Source organism: Salmo salar, chromosome ssa04 (assembly GCF_905237065.1).
Source record: "Salmo salar chromosome ssa04, Ssal_v3.1, whole genome shotgun sequence".
Lineage (NCBI taxonomy): Eukaryota > Metazoa > Chordata > Actinopteri > Salmoniformes > Salmonidae > Salmo > Salmo salar.
The window spans coordinates 6,800,462-6,825,758 of record NC_059445.1 but is presented as its reverse complement, the minus strand read 5'-3'; the positions used below and the strand labels follow the sequence as shown (position 1 = coordinate 6,825,758).

Below are 25,297 nucleotides of genomic sequence, written 5' to 3'. Positions count from 1 at the left end.
GCAACACCTGGCGTAGGCGTAAAAAGGCAGGCTTTATTAGCTGTCGGTGTGATGAGGGCTTGATCACTCACTAGCCAATTAAAACCTGCTGGGAAACTTTTTGTGGTTGCTTCAAGTTGTGTATTTACAGTTTTTGATGTTGCTTTGTCATGAACTCCAGCAGGAGAGCATGGATGTTCGTTGAAGATAGGCCTACTAGTTTTTAAATACATACAGTAACCCTATAATAGGCCTAGTTATAACAAACATGTATCCAGTTTCTCATTAATTTGCTTCAGCATATGAATATTAGCCTACACATTGCAGTTGCATTTTGGTTTAGCCTAAATCTATAGATAATAGGTAGAATCTACCGCGCACCCAAAACCAATCAGTTAAGGTGTTGGGGGTAAAATGCAAAACTGGAGAAAACAGGAAAAAGTTAAAATAATAATAATGCTCTGATGAAGATCAACAGAAGGTCAACTGACCGAAAGCTTGTAATAAACACATTTGCATCTGACTGGAAGTGTGCGATTGGAATTCCCACGATTTGACCTATTTAAGTCAAACAGAGGACAGTGAAATAGTTTTATTTTTTAAGGCACCCCAATTTTGATTTTTTTTTCACTAATTGCTCTTTCGACCAATCAGATCAGCTCTGAAAAAGAGCTGATGTGAAAAGACCTGATGTGATTGTTCAAAAGACCAACTAGTGGAACTTTTTTTTTTTTTATTGGGCTGCTTGTCTAAACACCGCCTTTGAACCTAAGTTTTCTGTACTTTACTTTAGTGATTTGCTGTGCCTTCACGTACTAACTTTTGAGTGGTTTTGGTCTCCTGCTGTGTCAAATACCTGCAACACTAAAGCCGCCATGTTCATTGCATTCTGAGAGCAGTGTTGCACCTAACCTTATTGTATGCATTTTAATCTAATATTGTAATAAAAGTTGTTATATTTTTGTATCTGTGTTGTGTGTCCATGATCCAGTACCCAGTTCAGGTCTCTTATTGGTCCTGCCCTATCCAGAACCTGTCTGTCATAAGCTATTGTTTGAAAACAATATAATTGTAAACAAACACTTTAGCCTCAAAACATGGTTTAAAAAATGGTTCTGATATCATGGACGGTCAGTCCTTGCACAACAAAGCTCTGTCTATGCATTTCATTGGTTACATCTCTCCAGGCCCATCCCTCAGCCTTTGACAGAAACAGTGATGAGGTAGCCCCTTTTTTATTGTTTGAACTGCAGATTGCCCCTTTAACAACTTTGACAAATGTCAATAACTTTGGTGAGTCATTTGTTTTTTTATCAACAATGAAACCGTATTCTGATACAGTAAAGGTTTGAACATACCTTCAATTAAAGTCAGACTTTGGTTTTGTTCTTCGTCCGGTACCTGGTATCAGAATAGAACAAGAGGCAGTAAGAAAATGGAACTAACGTACTTGCACGTAGTTTATTCTAAAACACTGACTTTGCAAGAGAAACTAGAAACTCTGACAATGTGGTATTGTTTTACATTAATTCATATTAAGAGAGGAAAGATCAAGTTAAGTGGCTTGTTCCATGTCTGACAGAGAACAGACTATCTATTATCAATGTATAAAATTGCCATGGGTTATCCAATATAAGATGCTTTCGGAAAGTATTCAGACCCCTTGACTTTTTCCACATTTTGTTACGTTACAGCCTTATTCTAAAATGTATTTTAAAAAATCCTCAGCAATCTACACACAATACACCATAATGACAATGTGAAAACTGTTTTTTAGAAATGTTTGCAAAACAGAAATACCTTATTTACATAAGTATTCAGACGCTTTGCTATGAGACTCGAAATTGATCTCAGGTAATCCAGTTTCCATTGATCATCCTTGAGATGTTTCTACAACTTCATTGGAGTCCACCTGTGGTAAATTCAATTGATTCGTCATGATTTGGAAAGATACACACACCTGTCTATATAAGGTCCCACAGTTGACAGTGCATGTCAAAGCAAAAAAACATGCCATGAGGTCAAAGGAATTGTCCGTAGAGCTCCGAGACAGGATTGTGTTGAGGCACAGATCTGGGGAAGAGTACCAAAACATTTCTGCAGCATTAAAGGTCCCCTAGAACACAGTGGCCTCCATCATTATTAAATGGAAGAAATTTGGTACCACCAAGACTCTTCCTTGAGCTGGCCACCCGGCCAAACTGAGCAATTAGGGGAGAAGGGCCTCCTCTCTGGAGATGGCAGATCCTTCCATAAGGACAACCATCTCTGCAGCACTCAGGCCTTTATGGTAGAGTGGCCAGATGGAAGCCACTCCTCAGTAAAAGGCACATGACAGCCTGCTTGGAGTTTGCCAAAAGGCAGCTAAAGGACTCTTAGACCATGAGAAACAAGATTCTCTGGTCTGATGAAACCAAGATTTCATGGCACCATCTCTACGGTGAAGCATGGTGGTGGCAGCATCATATTGTGGGGGTGTTTTTCAGCGGCAGGGACTGGGTGACTAGTCAGGATTGAGGCAAAGATGAACGGAGCAAAGTACAGAGAGATCGTTGATGAAACCCGCTCCAGAGCGCTCAGGACCTCAGACTGGGACAAAGGTTCACCTTCCAACAGGACAACGACACTAAGCACACAGCCATGACAACGCAGGAGTGGCTTCGGGACAAGTCTCTGAATGTCCTTGAGTGGCCCACCAGAGCCCGGACTTGAACCCGATCAAACACATCTGGAGAGACCTGAAAATAGCTGTGCAGCAACACTCCCCATCCAACCTGACAGAGCTTGAGAGGAACTGCAGAGAAGAATCTGAGAAACTCCCCAACTGCAAGTGTGCCATGCTCGTAGTGTCAACAAAGTACTGATTAAAGGCTCTGAATACTTATGTATATGTGGTATTCTGTTATTTATATACTGCTCAAAAAAATAAAGGGAACACTTAAACAACACATCCTAGATCTGAATGAAATAATCCTAAATACTTTTTTCTTTACATAGTTGAATGTGCTGACAACAAAATCACACAAAAATAATCAATGGAAATCCAATTTATCAACCCATGGAGGTCTGGATTTGGAGTCACACTCAAAATTAAAGTGGAAAACCACACTACAGGCTGATCCAACTTTGTCAAAATGAGGTCAAAATGAGGCTCAGTAGTGTGTGTGGCCTCCACGTGCCTGTATGACCTCCCTACAACGCCTGGGCATGCTCCTGATGAGGTGGCGGATGGTCTCCTGAGGGATCTCCTCCCAGACCTGGACTAAAGCATCTGCCAACTCCTGGACAGTCTGTGGTGCAACGTGGCGTTGGTGGATGGAGCGAGACATGATGTCCCAGATGTGCTCAATTGGATTCAGGTCTGGGGAACGGGCGGGCCAGTGCATAGCATCAATGCCTTCCTCTTGCAGGAACTGCTAACACACTCCAGCCACATGAGGTCTAGCATTGTCTTGCATTAGGAGGAACCCAGGGCCAACCGCACCAGCATATGGTCTCACAAGGGGTCTGAGGATCTCATCTCGGTACCTAATGGCAGTCAGGCTACCTCTGGCAAGCACATGGAGGACTGTGCGGCCCCCCAAAGAAGTGCCACCCCGACACCATGACTGACCCACCGCCAAACCGGTCATGCTGGAGGATGTTGCAGGCAGCAGAACGTCTGTCACGTGCTCAGTGTGAACCTGCTTTCATCTGTGAAGAGCACAGGGCGCCAGTGGCGAATTTGCCAATCTTGGTGTTCTCTGGCAAATGCCAAACGTCCTGCACGGTGTTGGGCTGTAAGCACAACCTCCACCTGTGGACGTCGGGCCCTCATACCACCCTCATGGAGTCTGTTTCTGACCGTTTGAGCAGACACATGCACATTTGTGGCCTGCTGGAGGTCATTTTGCAGGGCTCTGGCAGTGCTTCTCCTGCCCCTCCTTGCGGAGGTAGCGGTCCTGCTGCTGGGTTGTTGCCCTCCTACGGCCTCCTCCACGTCTCCTGATGTACTGGCCTGTCTCCTGGTAGCGCCTCCATGCTCTGGACACTACGCTGACAGACACAGCAAACCTTCTTGCCACAGCTCGCATTGATGTGCCATCCTGGATGAGCTGCACTACCTGAGCCACTTGTGTGGGTTGTAGACTCCGTCTCATGCTACCACTAGAGTGAAAACACCGCCAGCATTCAAAAGTGACCAAAACATCAGCCAGGAAGCATAGGAACTGAGAAGTGGTCTGTGGTCCCCACCTGCAGAACCCCGCCTTTATTGGGGGTGTCTTGCTAATTGCCTATAATTTCCACCTGTTGTCTATTCCATTTGCACAACAGCATGTGAAATGTATTGTCAATCATTGTTGCTTCCTAAGTGGACAGTTTGATTTCACAGAAGTGTGATTGACTTGGAGTTACATTGTGTTGTTTAAGTGTTCCCTTTATTTTTTTGAGCAGTGTATTTAATAAATCAGAAAAGAAATCTAAAAACCTGTTTTTGCTTTGTCATTATGGGGTGTTATGTGTAGATTGATGAGGATGTTTAAAAAATGTTTGTTGAATAAGGCTGTAACGTAACAAAATGTGGAAAAAGTCAAGGGGTCTGAATACTGTCCGAAGGCACTGTATCACTTAAAATAATTAATTAGGCAATCATGCAACAAAAGATGCTATGAATCAGGCAAACAAGGAATCACTGCAGCTCAACAAGACTGGACCCACACAAGAGGTAAGTAAACACATAATAACAGAACATATAACTTACCTGTCTTCTAGCTGGTTTTATCGCATCATAGATGGTATCATGTCCTTTATGCTTTGTCACTGAACACAGGCTGCAGATAAGCACCTTGTCTGTCCTGCAGAACACCTCCAGAGCTCTGTGGTGTTCCTGACAGAGTCTCTCCTCCAGGTCTCCAGTCACCTCCACCAGGGTGTGTCTCTGTAGTTTAGGTACTGTGTAGTGCTTCCTGACGTGGGTCTCACAGTAGTACAGGTTGCAGGTCAGACAGGACTTCACAGCTTTGACCTCGCAGACATCACAGAGCATCTCTTCTGGCCTGCAGATGCTAAGTGGAAGACAATTACACACATTAAAACTTAACATTATAAAACACATTATACCATAGCACTGTTGAACACTCAATTTTGATTGCTTAGAAGGGCATTCTAGGGTGTGCATTAATTTCAGTTGAAAAAGATATTGGACACCTCTGAAGTAGTTCCAACAATAGGCACCTTATTATCATTCTAAATCACTGCACCATGCAGACCTTACTTGCTACAAAGTGACTGAAAGCTAAACCAACATCCACACAAACTGAAATTGTATACATTGTAAACACAGGTCCAATGAGAAAAAAGGTAGCTAGCTAAATAACAATCATTTCTTTTGCAGCATCTTATGACCTTATGTGGTGAGTGATGAACATTCATTTCTTCGGTCCGTCTGTTACAATGTTGCAGTCATGACGCAAGTGGCTACTCCTAAATGTTTCTTGTTTGACCAGCTGCTTTCAGCAACTGGTATTGTTGAATTCAGTTATTCAATCATATTGGCAGATTTGGTAGCAACAAACAATTTTGCTAGTGTTTAATTTGCAGTGCATACTCCTCTACTGTAATGAACCGTTTCCTGACATCAACTCATTGTTATGGATGTATCCAAATAAATGTCACTAGAAAACAGATTAAACAAACTTAAATGCAGCTACTTTGCTTTTGTTCAACCTGCAGTTTGACGTGACTGTGTTAGCCATAGTTGCCTAGCTAGGAAGCAAGGCATAAGAACGTTGCCAGCCTGCATAGCAATGAACAAATAGAATGAATGACCAGTGCACTTCTCTAGCAACCTAAACAATAGAACTAACGACAAGGTTTAGTGGAAAGATGAAATAGTATGAATTTACTTAAATTAAAATATCAATGAAAACATGTAATTTCTACAGGTAAATGTGTGCTTTAGTATAGTTCTTTTTGGCAACCGTGGTTTAGTTTATTAGGATCTGAATCTGCACATGTAGCAGCTACTCTTGCTGGGATCCACATAAAACACACAAATACATGACAAAGTACAAAACAGTTATAGACAAGGATGTTAAATTCTAAATAAAAATACAATTAAAATTTAAATAAGTTATATATTGGAAAGACGCCAAAAGACACCAAAAATGCTATTTACACACTACTAATTTATACATATTAATATTCGTATATACAGTACAGTTATTTTAGATCTTTAGAACGAGGAGAGGTGCTGAGTAATCCATGTTTTTTGGTTTGGGTACAGTGAAGAAACCCATAGTGGCATGTCTGGTGGGGTATTTATGTCTGTATGCAAATATATTATACAAGTGGTTCAGTGGCTTGCATTCATGGATGCCAAGGGAAGCCAGGCTTCCCCAAATATTTGACCAATAAAAAAATACAAATGATAAAATAATTTATCTTTTGTCTCTCTCTGTGTTTTCATAATTTTCAGTCAATTCGCAAGTGGCTGAATCTCACCGGAGAAATCATCCGGGTGAGGGAAACAGTACTCCTCTGTCTCAGTATGTGTAGCTCATGTATCTAATGCTGTCTGGACCAAAATAATATAACATGTTGCCACAGTTGCATTTGATTGGTTGATGACAGAAAGCATTTGGCCTCACTTGATAAAAAAATATATAAATTCATTTGCCAATCAGCATTGAGCTGAGCTCAACTGTGGGTTGTCCTGGTGCAGCAAAATGCCCCCCAAGGGAGAACAGATTAGATTTGGCTTCACACCAATCAAATCACTTCCTAAGCAAAACATCATTTTCAGAAAATCGTGTCTGTTTCTGGATTGCTTGTGTTGATGTCCTATAGTAGCTAGCTTGCTAAATAGGCCTTTCCTAAGCCATGGATTGAGATGGGGATTTGGACTTGTGGTTTTGACTTCATTCTCTGTACAGACCAATGATTCTGACTGCGATTCTGATGTAACCATAAATTAATATGTTGTGCCACTGGCCTGAGACAATTGAAGTTCAATATGTAGCCTAGAGGTATCCTAATAGGCTCACATAGCTAGCTAGCTAACTTAGCTTGTTCATTGTTGCCCATGCAAGGAAGTTAGGCTAGAAAGCATTTTAGCTAGGTAGTCTATGACAACACAACTAAAAGTGTACTGTAAGACAGAGCCATAGATCATTTTGCCATCATGAAAGACAGGAGGATGGCACTGGCCTTCTACTAGTCTACAAGGAGGGAGAGTCAAAAAAAAATAGTTTTACACAAACACACACACACACACACACACACACACACACACACACACACACACACACACAGAGAGAAATCAGTACCATGGACAGCCACATGGTATTTAACAACATTGATTGGACTAAAATGTTTTTGGTATCTTATCTTTAAGTTTGTTTCAGTGTATTAAACTAAGCAAACATAGTCTTGTTGATTTGATGATGTTTACATGTTTAAGTTGAAATGGTGCTGGAAGCGCGGAGGCAGTGATCCTGTTGTCTTTGTGCTGACTTGCGGTAACTCTGTGGTTCTAAATCAGTAGTTGTTTCGTAAACTATCAAAAACATTAATTTGCTTGACCATGCTACAGGTGATACTACTCTTTGTTATATGCAATATTTGCTTTGTGGACTTCACCTGACAGATGTTGCTCTCCGGTTTTGTGATGAAACAAGCATACAGTGAGGGAAAAAAGTATTTGATCCCCTGCCGATTTTGTACGTTTGCCCACTGACAAAGAAATTATCAGTATATAATTTTAATGGTAGGTTTATTTGAACAGTGTGTGACAGAATAACAAACAAAAAAATCCAGAAAAACGCCAAAGCTCTTTGGCATCAACTCAACTCGCCGTGTTTGGAGGAGGAGGAATGCTGCCTATGACCACAAGAACACCATCCCCACCGTCAAACATGGAGGTGGAAACATTATCCTTTGGGGGTGTTTTTCTGCTAAGGGGACAGGACAACTTCACCGCATCAAAGGGACGATGGACGGGGCCATGTACCATCAAATCTTGGGTGAGAACCTCCTTCCCTCAGCCAGGGCATTGAAAATGGGTCGTGGATGGGTATTCCAGCATGACAATGACCCAAAACACACGGCTAAGGCAACAAAGGAGTGGCTCAAGAAGAAGCACATTAAGGTCCTGGAATGGCCTATCCAGTCTCCAGACCTTAATCCCATAGAGAATCTGTGGAGGGAGCTGAAGGTTCGAGTTGCCAAACGTCAGCCTCGAAACCTTAATGACTTGGAGAAGATCTGCAAAGAGGAGTGGGACAAAATCCCTACTGAGATGTGTGCAAACCTGGTGGCCAACTACAAGAAACGTCTGACCTCTGTGATTGCCAACAAGGGTTTTGCCACCAAGTACTAAGTCATGTTTTGCAGAGGGGTCAAATACTTATTTCCCTCATTAAAATGCATAATTTTTAACATTTTTGACATGCGTTTTTCTGGATTTATTTGTTGGTATTCTGTCTCTCACTGTTCAAATAAACCTACCATTAAAATTATAGACTGATCATTTCTTTGTCAGTGGGCAAACGTACAAAATCAGCAGGGGATCAAATACTTTTTTCCCCTCACTGCATGTGTAGTTGAATTTATTCCTCCACTGTGTGACTCTTGTCTTTTTGTTGTCACGGCCTTATTGTATATCGCGGTTGCGTATGAATAAATGGGTTATAGAGCAAACACAATTATCACAACATAGGTAGTAATATGGCTTTTTTATTGGCTTGGCTTCCTCAGTGATTTTACCTACGCACCGCTACTGAAGTGGTTAGGCATTTTCAACACACAAATGTTTTTTTTTAAAGAAGAGAAGTAGTCTATTTCTCCTCAACCATCAACCATGAAAGACTATCATGCATGTTGTTGATGTTAGTTCTGTTTGTGCAGTTAAGGGCAAGACGTGCTGCTTTGTTTTGAGCCAGCTGCAACTTTTCTAGGTCTTTCTTTGCTGCACCTGACCATATTACCGGACAGTAATCAATATGGGACAAGACCAGAGCCTGAACATCTAGTACAGTTGATATGTGTGTCAAAAACACAGAACATCTTTTTATAACAGACAGACTTCTCCCCATCTTCGCAACAATTTTGTCAATATGACTTGATCATAATTGCTGACCATCCAATGTTACTTCTAGGAGTTCAGCTTCTTGAACTTGTTCAATGGTCACACCCTTTATGGACAACTCCAGTTGAGGTTTAGGTCTAAGAGAATGCTTGAAACAAATAAAATGCTTTTGGTTTTAGATGTATTTAAGACCAGTTTATTGTTAATTACCCATTCTGACACTGACTGTAACTCCTTGCTAAGAGTCTCAGTGAGCTCACTGGCTGTAGGTGGTGATGTGTTAAGTGTGCAATCGTCAGCGTATATAGTAATTTTAGCTTCTAGTAAGACAAGTGGCAAATCATTTGTAAAAATAGATAAGAGTAAAGGCCCAAGGCAACTGCCCTGAGGGACATCACACTGTACATATCTGATGTTGGGGCGGCAGCGTAGCCTAGTGGTTAGAGTGTTCGACTAGTAACCAAAAGGTTGCAAGATCGAATCCCCGAACTGACAAGGTACAAATCGGTCGTTCTGCCCCTGAACAAGGCAGTTAACCCACTGTTCCTAGGACGTCATTGAAAATAAGAATTTGTTCTTAACCGACTTGCCTAGTTAAATAAAGGTAAAATAGAAAATGTTATAGAAGCTTCCATTGTGGTGTATATTATTTGGAAATTATAAACTTCATAGAGGGGCTCCGGTGCGCGTTGTCCCTACCACGTCGTCCATTATATCCAGCAAGGCATTGTGGAACACTCGTTTCTGATTGGCTTGAAGGGCATTCTAGAACATGCATTATTTCCCTATAATATATAGCAATATTCAATGGCTATGAAGTTAATTCTTACATGTTCTATGTTTGAGCTGATTTCGAAAGAAAAAGTTGATTTGAAAATATTCTAGGCATTGATGAATTCGATTTTCATAATAGCAAGCTAGCAGGACTGATGGTTTGGTTAACTTAGCTAGCACATAGAGATCCTATTAATTATTCTAATTCCTTCTTCTTTGAGCAAATCTGTTTGTTTTAGAGAACAACCGATAATCGCCCGAGCCTTTTCTAGTCTATCTGCTATTGGCCGATTGTCCCTCTACATAGTAAAACTGCTGCTATGCCAGCCTCCAACCGCCTGAGCCATGAGCACTGCATAATGCTAAGCTGGAAAAATCATCAACAACAGCAAGCTAGCTCATTCTCCAACAGAAAAGTGCAGTGTTGAGAAATGTATGAATTGACACAGTAACCAAAATCAAACTCCTGTTGTGAATCTTAGTTTAATTCATGAATAATAAGGCTTGTGTCGACATGCCGGGACATTCATGCAATAAGCAAGCAAGCTAGCTAGCTAAGCAGATAGCTATGTGACCTGTTAGCAAAGATTATGATAACTAACCCATTAATCTGTGCTGTTAGCAAGCTAGCTATATTCGCTACAATTATATCTAGCTGGCTAGATAAACATGGTGCTAAGATATCAGATAGGCGCTAATAGCCAACGTACCTAGCTAATGTTAGCTGGTTATTATTTTGAACACGTACCATTTGACACCAAGTCATCTGACTTGCAGTGTAACCACAGAGTTTCTAAACCTCTTTAGTATAACGTTTGCTATTTACTGGCGTGCTGATCTGACCAGCCGCAATCGTATCCGTAAATTGTCAGTTGATAGCCGTGTTAGAGGATTGTCATAATAGGCAAAGAAGTAAGTGTTTTAAAATGTCCAAATAAAGATTGGCAACAGGTTTAGCTACCTAAGAATCTTCCTGCATGTTTATGGACCAAGAAAGCTGTAGATTAGTGTGTGTGCATGTGAGTTCTCACTTCTTAAACTATGGGAAGATTTGAGTCATTCAGACAACGTGCATCATCGTTTCATATATTTTCCTTCCCTTTCTCTCCTTGCTAGATATTATGCAGATTTATGAAATGTTATCGCCATTCAGCTAGTTATCATAGTATCAGTAAACAGCAGCAAGTGATATGAGCAATGAAGAGCGATGTGAAAGGGAGCAGAGTTACAGCCTCGCTCTATTCAATCGTAGCAGTACGATCAAGTTACAACCTGCACATTTCTGGACAGATAGCCGAAATAGCCAATTTAGTTGTTTAGAATTTCGTCCTGGCAGGTGAGTTGTTTAGAGATGCGTTGAAAAAAAAACTTTTTCCCAATCATGGAAAATTACTAGTTTCATAAGCATTCATGATCACCAATCATGATGTTAAATTGGACCCATTTTCATTGAAGATAGGTTATTTCATGTTCTTAAACTAACAGCAGTGCCTTTATGATGTCCTTCCATACAGGCGAGACATGCTGGAGTGAATGGTTAGTGAGGGAGGCCCTGCTCTTTCGCTTCCCCAGTTGTTTAGTTAATTTTCATTCCAATCTCCTTTGCATTAGCGTAGCCTCTCCTGTAGCCTGTCAACTATGTGTCTGTCTATCCCTGTTCTCTCCTCTCTGCACAGGCCACACAAACGCTTCACACCGCATGGCCGCTGCCACTCTAACCTGGTGGTCCCAGCGCGCACGACCCATGTGGAGTTCCAGATCTCCGGCAGCCTCTGGAACTGCCGGTCTGTGGCCAACAAAGGCAGAGTTCATCTCAGCCTATGCTACCCTCCAGTCCCTCGACTTCTTGGTGCTGACGGAAACATGGATTACCACAGAAAACACTGCTACTCCTACTGCTCTCTCCTCGTCTGACCACGTGTTCTCGGATACCCCGAGAGCATCTGGTCAGCGGGGTGGTGGCACTGGAATCCTTATCTCTCCCAAGTGGACATTCTCTCTTTCTCCCCTGACCCATATGTCTATCTCCTCCTTTGAATTCCATGCTGTCACAGTCACTAGCCCATTCAAGCTGAACATCCTTATAATTTCTTGCCCTCCAGGTTCCCTTGGAGAGTTCATCAATGAGCTTGACGCCTTGATAAGTTCCTTTCCTGAGGGCGGCTCACCCATCACAATTCTGGGTGACTTTAACCTCCCTACGTCTACCTTTGACTCATTTCTCTCTGCCTCCTTCTTTCCACTCCTCTCCTCTTTTGACCTCACCGTCCCCCCCTACTAACAAGGCAGGCAATACGCTTGACCTCATCTTTACTAGATGCTGTTCTTCTACTAATCTCACTGCAACTCCCCTCCAAGTCTCCGACCACTACCTTGTATCCTTTTCCCTCTCGCTCTCCTCCAACACTACTCACTCTGCCCCTACTCAGATGGTATTGTGCCGTCGCAACCTTCGCTCTCTCTCTCTCCTGCTACTCTCTCCTCTTCCATCCTATCATCTCTTCCCTCTGCTCAAACCTTTTCCAACCAATCTCCTGATTCTGCCTCCTCAACCCTCCTCTCCTCCCTTTCTGCATCCTTTGACTCTCTATGTCCCCTGTCCTCCCCTCCTGCTCCGTGGCTTGACGACTCATTGCGAGCTCACAGAACAGGGCTCCGGGCAGCCAAGCGGAAATGGAGGAAAACTAGCCTCCCTGTGGACCTGGCATCTTTTCACTCCCTCCTCTCTACATTTTCTTCCTCTGTTTCTGCTGCTAAAGCCACTTTCTACCACTCTAAATTCCAAGCATCTGCCTCTAACCCTAGGAAGCTCTTTGCCACCTTCTCCTCCCTCCTGAATCCTCCTCCCCCTCCCCCCCTCCTTCCTCTCTGCGGATGACTTCGTTAACCATTTTGAAAAGAAGGTTGACGACATCCGATCCTCGTTTGTTAAGTCAAACGACACCGCTGGTCCTGCTCACATTGCCCTACCCTATGCTTTGACCTCTTTCTCCCCTCTCTCTCCAGATGAAATCTTGCGACTTGTGACGGCCGGCCGCCCAACAACCTGCCCGCTTGACCCTATCCCCTCCTCTCTTCTCCAGACCATTTCCGGAGACCTTCTCCCTTACCTCACCTCGCTCATCAACTCATCCTTGACCGCTGGCTACGTCCCTTCCGTCTTCAAGAGAGCGAGAGTTGCACCCCTTCTCAAAAAACCTACACTCGATCCCTCCGATGTCAACAACTACAGACCAATATCCCTTCTTTCTTTTCTCTCCAAAACTCTTGAGCGTGCCGTCCTTGGCCAGCTCTCTTGCTATCTCTCTCAGAATGACCTTCTTGATCCAAATCAGTCAGGTTTCAAGACTGGTCATTCAACTGAGACTGCTCTTCTCTGTGTCACGGAGGCTCTCCGCACTGCTAAAGCTAACTCTCTCTCCTCTGCTCTCATTCTTCTAGACCTATCTGCTGCCTTTGATACTGTGAACCATCAGATCCTCCTCTCCACCCTCTCCGAGTTGGGCATCTCCGGCGCGGCTCACTCTTGGATTGCGTCCTACCTGACAGGTCGCTCCTACCAGGTGGCGTGGCGAGAATCCGTCTCCGCACCACGTGCTCTCACCACTGCTGTCCCCCAGGGCTCAGTTCTAGGCCCTCTCCTATTCTCGCTATACACCAAGTCACTTGGCTCTGTCATATCCTCACATGGTCTCTCCTATCATTGCTACGCAGACGACACACAATTAATCTTCTCCTTTCCCCCTTCTGATAACCAGGTGGCGAATCACATCTCTGCATGTCTGGCAGACATATCAGTGTGGATGACGGATCACCACCTCAAGCTGAACCTCGGCAAGACGGAGCTGCTCTTCCTCCCGGGGAAGGACTGCCCGTTCCATGATCTCGCCATCACGGTTGACAACTCCATTGTGTCCTCCTCCCAGAGTGCTAAGAGCCTTGGTGTGACCCTGGACAACACCCTGTCGTTCTCCGCTAACATCAAGGCGGTGACCCGATCCTGTAGGTTCATGCTCTACAACATTCGCAGAGTACGACCCTGCCTTACACAGGAAGCAGCGCAGGTCCTAATCCAGGCACTTGTCATCTCCCGTCTGGATTACTGCAACTCGCTGTTGGTGGGGCTCCCTGCCTGTGCCATTAAACCCCTACAACTCATCCAGAACGCCGCAGCCCGTCTGGTGTTCAACCTTCCCAAGTTCTCTCACGTCACCCCGCTCCTCCGCACACTCCACTGGCTTCCAGTTGAAGCTCGCATCTGCTACAAGACCATGGTGCTTGCCTACGGAGCTGTGAGGGGAACGGCACCTCCGTACCTTCAGGCTCTGATCAGTCCCTACACCCAAAGAAGGGCACTGCGTTCATCCACCTCTGGCCTGCTCGCCTCCCTACCTCTGCGGAAGCACAGTTCCCGCTCAGCCCAGTCAAAACTGTTCGCTGCTCTGGCACCCCAATGGTGGAACAAGCTCCCTCACGACGCCAGGACAGCGGAGGCAATCACCACCTTCCGGAGACACCTGAAACCCCACCTCTTTAAGGAATACCTGGGATAGGATAAGTAATTATTTTAACCCCCCACCCCCAAAAAGATATAGCTGTACTATTGTAAAGTGGTTGTTCCACTGGATATCATAAGGTGGATGCACCAATTTGTAAGTTGCTCTGGATAAGAGCGTCTGCTAAATGACGTAAATGTAAATGTAAATGAGTGATGCTTCTATGCTAATGTTGTTGATCAGTAGGCTAATATAAGCAAACAGATTGTCATCTGTAGCACCATAGACTCCACTGATCAACCAAAACAAGCCCAATAACTCAATGCGTGCACACACTCCTACTGAATATTAATTCACCTGTATTTTGAGTAGGCCTATGATTTACCATTCAAATACAATTATTACCATTATGTAGTTAGGTTGGTAAAAACAATGTAAAATGTATTGTTTGATTTAAAAATACATGCATTATTGCATACATTGTCATCAAAATGTTCTAATTTTATGATATTGAATATTTAAATATCGCCACCTTGACCCCCAAAAATCGGTATTGGCCTCAACCCTAAAAAATCTTTGTGTAGTTTGTGTGGTTACCTAGGTAACTACTGTAGCTATCTAGTAAACTTGCTAGCTACGTCAGTGGATGTTGAACACATTTCTACTTGCAAATGAACACGTTTCTATCTGTAAATGTGTTAAATTATAGCCGTGGTATAATCATAATAATCAACTCAGGGCTCTATGCATTCTCTGGAAAATAATGCAACTCCATGGAAGGTTAGTTCCACTCCACTAGCGTATCGTGGCACTCACCTTCCACATCGTGCATTATTTTCCACAGAATATAAAGTGTCGCTGCTTATCCCTTACTTAATTTTTTTTTTTTTTAAATACTCGGAAACTTTCAATTTTTACAAGAAAACATATAGCCTACATGATCCTGTAAAACTTCCATTAAACGCAGAGCCTTCAACAAACGCCTGTCTCTTATAATGTCCGGGAATCGCTTCACATTTAAGCCAGACCTGCCAACCTTGAAGAATCTGTATGAGTACCATGTCAGCATCGCCCACACCACTCAAACCAAGTATATTGTGGCAAATTCAGGGGGCAGCCCCGAGCAGAACTTGAACCCAGGTCCAGTTTCTGCTAAGCCAAGAGGTCCAACTCCTGGTGTAACAATTAAGGTGTTGGCTTGACAGTCACTGAATCCAGGTTCGAGTCCTGGTAGGGGCTACACCCCGAAAACGCTACAATGGTGTCAGAAGTAGGAAGGCACCCGTAAGGCCATCCGTGTACATGTGAGGAACTAGGTATAGAGAAGCGTGGGGACACGCTCTCCTGAAGGAAGGGGGTAGTGTATTGACCTTAAGCCAACACCTAGCGAGCTAGTCAAGAAGATTTGGACATCTTGGCATTAAGGTTAAAGTGTTGGCTTGACAGGCACTTGACCTGGGTTCAAATCCTGGTGAAGGCTACCCCCCCAAATTATAATATGCTTCCCAAGGTTTGCTTCTATTGACTTTCGCCTTTAACTGCCCCTAATTGACCCATTTTTTGCTACAACTTCGGAGTCCGTTGGAAAGGATCAGCTTGAGCAAAGTGAGGTGCAGAATCACTGATCTTAAAATAACAGGTTACAGTATGTGCAATTAAGATTTGCAGTGCTACGCCTCCCCTGGCTCAGGCGATCCCTCCGGCGATCCCCCCGGCAAACACACATGCACAACCAGACATTGATTAATTCATTGATTGGAGACAGCTTGTGTCAATAACAGAACATTTCCTAGGATTTCCTACCTGCAGCAACCCTAGTGGTTATTGGCGGTAAAAACACAGTGTCCATTTCTGCACCAAAAATCTGAGCCTTCGTCATAAGATATAGGTCTACTAGTGTTGAGAATAACACAAGTATAAAAACTGTGACAACCAGCCCCAGTCTTCCCTAATCTGCACCCGTGGATATGCTCATTGATGCTCTGCTACCCACAAAATGTTTCAGAAAATTTAAGTTGATGTCAACTGTATTCCCCACCAAAGATAGTTTATATACTTTTCCCACCCTCTCTGTCTCTACCTCGCACTGGATGATCCCTGCATATCAAAATACAAGTCTGTCCGTGTAGCTAGCAAGAAAAATATATCACTTCGCTGACTTTGTAGCCTGACATTTTCTGTGCATTCCAAATGTCATTTTTTTATTTTTATTATTGAACGGGGCTGTCATTGATAGAACGTATCAATGATAGTAGCTGTTTTTATCAACTTGTAGAAATAGGGCAAACTGGGCTTTCCAAACCTCAAACTGTATTAAACGCCCATCCCAACAAACGGCAGAGCAGCTCGGCGTTTTAAAGTACATGTCATAGGTGCATGTCATACAACTCTGCATGTGTTGTTGGTTTACCTTTCATTCCTGGGTTGGTCTCCATCATCACTTGGGTCTATGCTGATTGAACTCACTGACTGGTCACTCTGGTCACTCATAGACATATGACTAGCTTTACATAGCTGGAGATGCTTCAAATTGTTGCTGTAAACATAGAAAGACGCTCAAATCTTTGTTCACAATTTCAAATAACAAAAATGGGGGAATTGGTCTGGCAAAACGGATCCTAACTACAATCTCCTAGCCCTTGAGCAAGGCACTTAAACCCACAACTGCTCCAGGGGCACTGCACAGTGGCTTGACCCTGTGCTCCTCTCAGCTGTGTGTGTGTGCGTGCATGCGTATGTGTGGTATTGAGCAGAAGACACATTTCCTTGTTCACTTATTTGATCAAATTCCCTTAAAATAAATGTACGATCTTACTTCTCTTTTTGAGCTGAGTCCTCCACCTTGTCCTCATCCTCCTCGTCCTCCTCCTCCTCCTTCTCATCCATATCCATTGATTGGTGACTCTTTGCTGATACAAAACTCAGAGTTGGTGACTCGGCTCTCTCCTGATGAACACTGAAAGTACAGAAATGCAAAACTATGAGAAGAGGAAGCAACATAATTCAACCAATTAGTGTTGACATCAACTTGAATAAAAAGCCATAAAGGAGGTGTATATTCGACCGTCAGAGTCAGAGGGTAGGATTAAGATTAGGTTTAGGGTTAAGGTCCGGGTCAGTGGTGCAAGGTTAGGGGTAAAATGTGTAATCTCACTCCTCTTTTTGAGTAAAGTCTCCTTTGAAAAGAATAGAAAGATCCATAGAATGGTCAGTCTTCATGGATAGACAACTCGCAGTTGATGAATCAGCTCTCTGCAGATGAACCCTGCAAGTAGAAGACTATGAGACTTGGACGTAACAAATGTTGGATGTAAATAATATGTAAATAATATTGAATTTACATCCAAATTAACTAAGTGCCATAAACAACCTCTCACCCCTCATTTTGAGTACAGGCCTCCTGCTTGAATACAACTGGGGTATCCATAGTATGGCCAGTGTTCATCTGTAGACAACTCGGGGTTTGGGAGTCAGCTCTCTGCAGATGAACCCTGCAACTACAGCAAAGGTTTTCAAAGTGTGAGGTGCGCCTCCCAAGGGGTGGCGCCAGAGTTTCTGGGGAGGCTTTAAAGGAAAGTCAAACTGTATATAGTTTTCTACTATACATTTCCATCACAAAAACATGATATATTGTAATGAAACAGCAGGGAGCAGGTCTCGAACCCTTAACCTTCTAGCCCGAAGTCCAGCACGCTATGGACTGTGCCGCAAAAGCATGCTCAAGCGGCAGAGTCGATATCCGCGCTTATAAACCCAGGGTCGTTAAACTGTAGCAAATATGTAGTATATGTAGGCTACTGAAAAAAAGAGAATTGTAGCTTTCTTGTAAACTTCATATCTCACTTTATATTAAGCAAATGTCACCCTATTAAAACAGTAGTAAACGGTGAGCAGGGATATTGATAAGACGGATGCACCTCTATTGCTCATCTATTAAGAGGGGATACCGCTGACTGACAATTAATCACCCATCAGACCGACTCCTGCAAACTCCTGCAAAATTTTGCAGTCGTGTCAAAAAAAAGTTACTTTTGCCCCAAATGTATTTTTTTACCCTAAACATTACCGTATTTATACTTTTCAACAGGGAAAAGTAAAAAAAAATAGCTGGCGGGGGTCTATAAAGTTCCAAACTATCATTGGTATGAATGGTATGAGCAATTTTTATCTTGTATTCTTTTTAAAGGTAGACTCAACAAAATGAAGTTGCCATGAGTAGCAACGCAGATATTGCGGTGAGGGAGATTAAAAACACTACGCTCACACACAGTGTCTGCACATGTGCATGGGTTTGCTTCATGTTAGAGTGGTAGGTACGGGACCAAAACAGCTGAAAAGTTTAGTCTCACGCTTCAACACTCTTAGTTGTTGCGGAAATTGACCGACTATGCTGGTTATGTTGTGCACCTACGTCATATCACTGAGTCTACCTTTATTTTAACAACACGATTTGAGGTATTTAGAATACTTTATAGGTATAGAGCATTGTACAGAACAAGGCTATGTCAATAACCCTGTTTTGACAAAAATGCAGATAGAACCTTATAATTCCAAGCTCTCAATTTGGTTTCGCTGTGCAGTGTGCTCGCTGGCTCAAGTGTGCTAGCTAGCCAGGGTGTTTACAATAAGGCTACATGAATTTGAGATGAGGAAAAGGCTTGTGGAAAAACCAACTCCCCTCCTCACCATTATAGGGACAGTTTGCAAAAGAAAAATAAGATTTTTTTTAATTGCTTACTATTAGGCTACTGACTGTAGAAGGTTAGTGTGGATATGCAAGCCACATTATGAATACATACTGTCTTAGCAAGTTAAAGAGACCTACTGTTAATCTGCTTTCTGTTATGGGGCTGCCTTGATGTTTTCTGAAAACTCCTGCACTAAAGTAATGGAAAACTATGAGGAGTGGTGGGATTGGAAAGAATGAGCAAACACCTTGAAATAAATATTACAATTGTATTTAATTAGGTGCTTCGTATCTGCTTAGCAACAGTTGGCTTGGCTTTCTGCACTAAATTATCATATTAACTTAATAATAATAAACATTCACAACAATAAGGTAAGACATTTGTTTCCATACAGAGCTAGTGAATCGGTTGCTAGGGTAACTAGCTAATGTTAGCTACGTTGGGGATAATTACTAGCTGGCTAAAGCTAATGTAAGTTCTTGTGGCACAATACACTTTTCTATTGATTTGAATGAGATAGTAGCAAATTTGGTTATTCTGGATAAAATTACACAAGTAAAATGTATTATCTGACTTCTCTTTTTGAGTTAAGTCTCCATCCTTAAATACAAGGGAGGGATATTCATAGATTTGTTAGTCTTCATTGATAGACCAACTTCACCAGAACCCAGTTATCTATCTGGATGGATCCTGAAAGCAGTGAAAGACAGTCTCACAATTCAATCGAACAAGAAACATACACATTTCATACAAATCATACATATTATAACATTACTGTCATAGAACTCTGGGTTCTACTGGTTTAGCTTTTATCCTTGGTTTGGTATCAGCATCACCTGGATCTACGCTAAAATATCCTGACTGGTCACTCACTACTCATAGACATATGACTCGCTGTGGCCCTGATGATAAACATAAAAAGATGCTCAAAATGCTGCTGAGGATCAAATCTTATCCCAATATCACTCAAAAGAAAATGCTGAGAAGAACTATCATCACAGCAATTATTAAGGTATTCAGAGTATGAAAGACATATGTGGATGAGATCTTTAAGGTTAGGAACCTCAGCAAAGCTCACAAGATCCTTTCTGACCCTCTGCATCTTGACTTTGACATACTCCACTCAGGCAGGTACAGGGCACCAGCTTGCAGGCTCATAGGGGTGCCATATATGAAGAAAGCGACAGAACACTTTTTGGTTCTATCCCCCCCAAAAATTCTAAGAGTATATAGTAACAGTAGAAGTAGTGACTGCAATAGTGGTGGAAATAGTGACTGTAATATGTAGTATTAGTGACTGTGGTTATAGTAGGCCTAAAAGTAGTAGTACTAGTAGTAGTAGAATATCTAGAGTGGTCTTGCTGTCACACTAACTATAAGTCAGAAGTAAGAGGAATAATTGAGTAGTCACAATATAAAGTCATCAATAAGTGATAGATTTCAAATGCGACTAATTTTGAATGTGTGTGTGTTTTCGTAAATGTGGAGGGTGGTATGTGCATCAAAATGAGGGAAATAGTGCATAAAAACATTAACTTTTTTATTACATTATCCGTTTAACATTTTATTACATTATCCGGCAAATTATTACATTAACCGTAAAAAAAAAAACGTATTACATTTAGAGGGCATGACATCTAAAACACGCTAAATTGACTTACATCTTGTAAATCTTAAAACCTACCTCTTCTCCATTTCACGCTCCATCATCTGTACCAGGTCATTGCGGGGGATCTTCCCCAGGATGTGCATTGTCATCTTCAGGGCTCTTTCATCACCATAGGCTGCCATCATCTTCTCCACAATGTATGTTACATCATAGTGTTCACATTTAGGCAAATGGCCTCTTGAAATGGGTTTGAAACCCTCCAGAGTTTGGTCAATAAGATAAAACCTGAACCTCTTCAGCTCATCCTGCTCCAGGTGATCCAGCAGGTCAGTAAGAAGAATGTGGGCCATGCTTTAACACTGGAAGAAAAACAGAATCACATGATCAGTTCAGGGACAGATAATGACATTAAAAGCTGAAACTTCCTCAAAATACTTCAAACTAAGTTCAGTAGTTGGTGGAGATTTCATAGATTTTTTTAACATGCATACTGCTGAAATAATCACTGGAATTGTGTTACTCTAAACTGGAACTATTTCCACATGTAGTCTCACAGCCACATCTGTTTCTGTTGTTGGCTTTAACATGGACAATAAAGTTGTATTGTATAGAAAGAAAAAGTAAAGGTGTCTTTTTGTAGGCACTAACTCAATCAAATGTATTTATAAAGCCCTTTTTACATCAGCAGATGTAAATGCAGAAACCCAGCCTAAAACCCCAAACAGCAAGCAATGCAGATGTAGAAGCACAGTGCCTAGGGAAAAACTACCAAGAAATGCAGGAACCTAGGATATAAACTTAGAGAGGAACCAGGCTCTGAGGGGTGGCCAGTCCTCTTCTGGCTATGCCAGGTGGAGATTATAAGAATGCATGGCCATTAAGGCCAGATCGTTTTTCAAGATGTTCAAATGTTCGTAGATGACCAGCAGGGTCAAATAATAATCACAGTGGTTGTATAGGGTGCAACATGTCAGTACCACAGGAGTAAATGTCAGTTGGCTTTTCATAGCCAAGCATTCAGAGGTCGAGACAGCAGATGCGGTAGAGAAAGAGACAGAGTCGAAAACAGCAGGTCCGGGACAAGGTAGCACGTCCGGTGAACAGGTTAGTGTTCCATAGCCGCAGGCAGAACAGATGTAACTCTGCCACGGATCATTGGACAAAGACTATGGGGAAATTAATGGAGTTTTGTAGGGTTTTTGGATGAACGCCAAAAATAAGGTCTGTGGTAAACACAGGATTAGGAGATTTTATACGTTTTGTTTTATGAGATAATCTTCATCAGCTAATGTAACTTTTTGTGAATTTTGAAAAATGTACAGTACCAGGCAAATGTTGACACATATACTCATTTAGGGGTTTTTCTTTATTTTTCATATTTTCTACAATGTAGAATAATAGTGAAGACATCAAAACCATGAAATAACGCATATGTAGTAACCAAAAAAGTGTTAAACAAATCCGAAAATATTTTAGATTTTAGATTCTTCAAAGTAGCCACCCTTTGCCTTGGTGACAGCTTTGGCATTCTCTCAACCAGCTTCACCTGGAATGCTTTTCCAACAGTCTTGAAGGAGTTCCCACATATGCAGAGCACCTGTTGGCTGCTTTTCCTTCACTCTGCGGTCCAACTCATCCCAATTGGGTTGAGGTCGGGTGATTGTGGAGGCCAGGTCATCTGATGCAGCACTCCATCACTTTCCTTCCTGGTCAAATAGCCCTTACACAGCCTAGAGGTGTGTTGGGTCAATGTTCTGTTGAAAAACAAATTATAGTCCCACTAAGTACACAACCAATAGGATGGCATATCGCTGCAGAATGCTGTGGTAGCCATGCTGGTGTCATGACTTGGCCTCGTGGGCTGAGAATCAGAGATGCCGGCGAGGCAAGGGTTTGAACACCCCCTCTCCTGGGGGGGGGCAGTTTAATGACCATCATAAATACCAGGCAGACTTTCTCTTCCTGGCCATGCAGTATTGAGGGGGAGAACCTCTATGGAACAAAGGAGTCCTCCCGCCAAAACGCAAACCTCCAAAAGTGGAGAATGAAACAATATTCTAATATAAAGAACGTGGGAAATGGTTGGTGGGGACCCAAACAATAATTCTGTCATATCATTTGTTGTTTTGTGATATCATTAAGGACAGCATAACTAAAGCACTGTAACTCTACAAATGTATATGTCCCAGTTATCAGATTTGCATCTAATTGTTGTATAAAACAAATGATTAAGTATAATCATATTTTTGTGAAGATGGAGTGTGATTTTAGCCTTCTAAATGAGATAATTCGGTTTCATATAAACTTTGCCCAGTCAGTAACCACGCCGACGTGAGCACAGACATTGTGGCAACTTGATGGAACACCCCGTTTTTACCCGAGTGCATAAAAGGACTGCTAACAAAATGTACATTAGAACAGACAGCGTGGAACAATGGCTACACGGCTGACAAATTGTTTAAAACTACAAGACCAGTATACGTGCAGCGCGAGCTGAACACTACGAAATGTTTAGGAACTCTACAGACCAGTCGAAGAAGATAAAGACTACACGGGAACCCTCAGTCTGCAGCTGTTTAAGTACTGGTAGTCTAGTAAACTTGACCAAAGACCACCGCATGTGTAACCATTGTGGTTCTCTGATGTAGCCATTCTTATGAACACTCCAGAACAAAAGCCTGCTACAACTACAAAGGACGTTGCGAACTCTAGTGGACAACCAGAGACTTACACAACCAGTCTTACAACCATGACGATCAAGGACAGCTACACATAAATATGTACATTGCAATTCTTGTCAAATGAGCGGTCGTTCATGTGCAAAGTTGTCATATTCCCATGAGCATAGCTTACAAACATCCCGATAGTTGAACTCCTTTGTCTCTCCCTTTCCCTCTCTTTTGAATACCCAATTTTGTGTAACAAGCCGTTATATCAGTTTAGTCCACTAGGGACCTTTCATTGCATTATGTTAGTAATCAATAACCATACCGTGTGTGTTTATGTATTTCTGTGTGATTATTTTGATAGTTAGTAAATAAATAATTAACCTCTTACATCTAGATGTGCCGCTAGCGGAACGCCTCGCCAATATCCAATGATAGAGCGTGGTGCAAATTACAAACTCCTTAAAAATCCAAAAACTTCAATTTTTCAAACATATGACTATTTTACACGATTTTAAAGACATGACTCTCCTTTATCTAACCACATTGTCCGATTTCAAAAAGGCTTTACAACGAAAGCAAAACATTAGATTATGTCAGGAGAGTACCCAGCCAGAAATAATCAGACACCCATTTTTCAAGCTAGCATATAATGTCACAAAAACCAAAACCACAGCTAAATGCAGCACTAACCTTTGATGATCTTCATCAGATGACACTCCTAGGACATTATGTTATACAATACATGCATGTTTTGTTCAATCAAGTTCATATTTATATCAAAAACCAGCTTTTTACATTAGCATGTGACGTTCAGAACTAGCATACCCACCGAAAACTTCCGGTGAATTTACTAAATTACTCACGATAAACGTTCACAAAAAAACATAATTATTTTAAGAATTATAGATACAGACCTCCTTTATGCAATCGCGGTGTCCGATTTAAAAATAGCTTTTCGGCGAAAGCACATTTTGCAATATTCTGAGTAGATAGCCCGGCCATCACAGGCTAGCTATTTTGACACCCACCAAGTTTGGCACTCACCAAACTCAGATTTACTATAAGAAAAATTGGATTACCTTTGCTGTTCTTAGTCAGAATGCACTCCCAGGACTTCTACTTCAACACCCAATGTTGTTTTGGTTCCAAATAATCCATAGTTACATCCAAATAGCTGCGTTTTGTTCGTGAGTTCAAGACACTATCCGAAGGGTGATGCGCCGGTGCATATCGTGACAAAAAAATTCAAAATATTCCATTACCGTACTTCGAAGTATGTCAAACGCTGTATAAATCAATTTGTATGTGATTTTTCTCATAAAATAGCGATAATATTCCGACCGGGAGACGTTGTATCCGTTCAAACACTGAAAGAAGAAAATGGTGTCTTCACGTGCACGCCCGTGTCATTGTTCTCAGATCAACCACTTTCCAAATCCCCTACTGTTTTTCGCCCAGGGACTGCAGAGTCATCATTCCCCGTTCTGGCGCCTTCTGAGAGCCTATGGGAGCCTTAGAAAATGTCACGTTACAGCAGAGATTCTCTGTTTTCGATAAAGAGGCTATAGAAGGCCAAGAAATGGTCAGAGAGGGCACTTCCTGTATGGAATCTTCTCAGGTTTTGGCCTGCCATATGAGTTCTGTTATACTCACAGACACCATTCAAACAGTTTTAGAAACTTTAGGGTGTTTTCAATCCAAATAAAACAATTATATGCATATTCTAGTTTCTGGGCAGGAGTAATAACCAGATTAAATCGAGTACGTTTTTTATCCGGCCGTGAAAATACTGCCCCCTATCCTAAAACAGGTTAAGCCAATTTGTATATCGCTGATTCATCATTTATGCTAGGGTTTGTGCAGATTTGAAGTCAACGACGTTTGAATGAGACTGATATAAGGTAACAATTAATTAATGACTGATTGATGATGGGTATAATAGCGATATTCTGATATTCTTGAGTTAATTCGGGAAACGGTAACTCGTAAAATAAACTTTTCCCGTGGTGCCCAGG

At 42.1% G+C, this 25,297-nt stretch overlaps 2 protein-coding genes across 2 annotated transcripts in view; both read right to left on the bottom strand.

The window, feature by feature from the left end:
- Positions 1 to 20,967, bottom strand: part of LOC106610514 (interferon-induced very large GTPase 1) — a 31,413-nt gene extending 10,446 nt beyond the window's left edge. The window contains exons 1-7 of the mRNA XM_014209896.2: positions 20,689 to 20,967; positions 17,694 to 17,813; positions 17,471 to 17,581; positions 17,132 to 17,272; positions 16,727 to 16,852; positions 4,721 to 5,024; positions 1,338 to 1,380 (exon numbers count right to left, since the gene is read on the bottom strand). Of these exons, the coding sequence (XP_014065371.1) occupies positions 1,338 to 1,380; positions 4,721 to 5,024; positions 16,727 to 16,852; positions 17,132 to 17,272; positions 17,471 to 17,581; positions 17,694 to 17,813; positions 20,689 to 20,963 (1,120 nt within the window). The 5' untranslated portion in view covers positions 20,964 to 20,967. The remainder of the gene's footprint in view (positions 1 to 1,337; positions 1,381 to 4,720; positions 5,025 to 16,726; positions 16,853 to 17,131; positions 17,273 to 17,470; positions 17,582 to 17,693; positions 17,814 to 20,688) is intronic.
- LOC106610529 (interferon-induced very large GTPase 1) overlaps positions 1 to 25,297 on the bottom strand; it is a 145,942-nt gene that overhangs the window by 93,297 nt on the left and 27,348 nt on the right. The gene's annotated exons all lie outside the window — the stretch shown is intronic.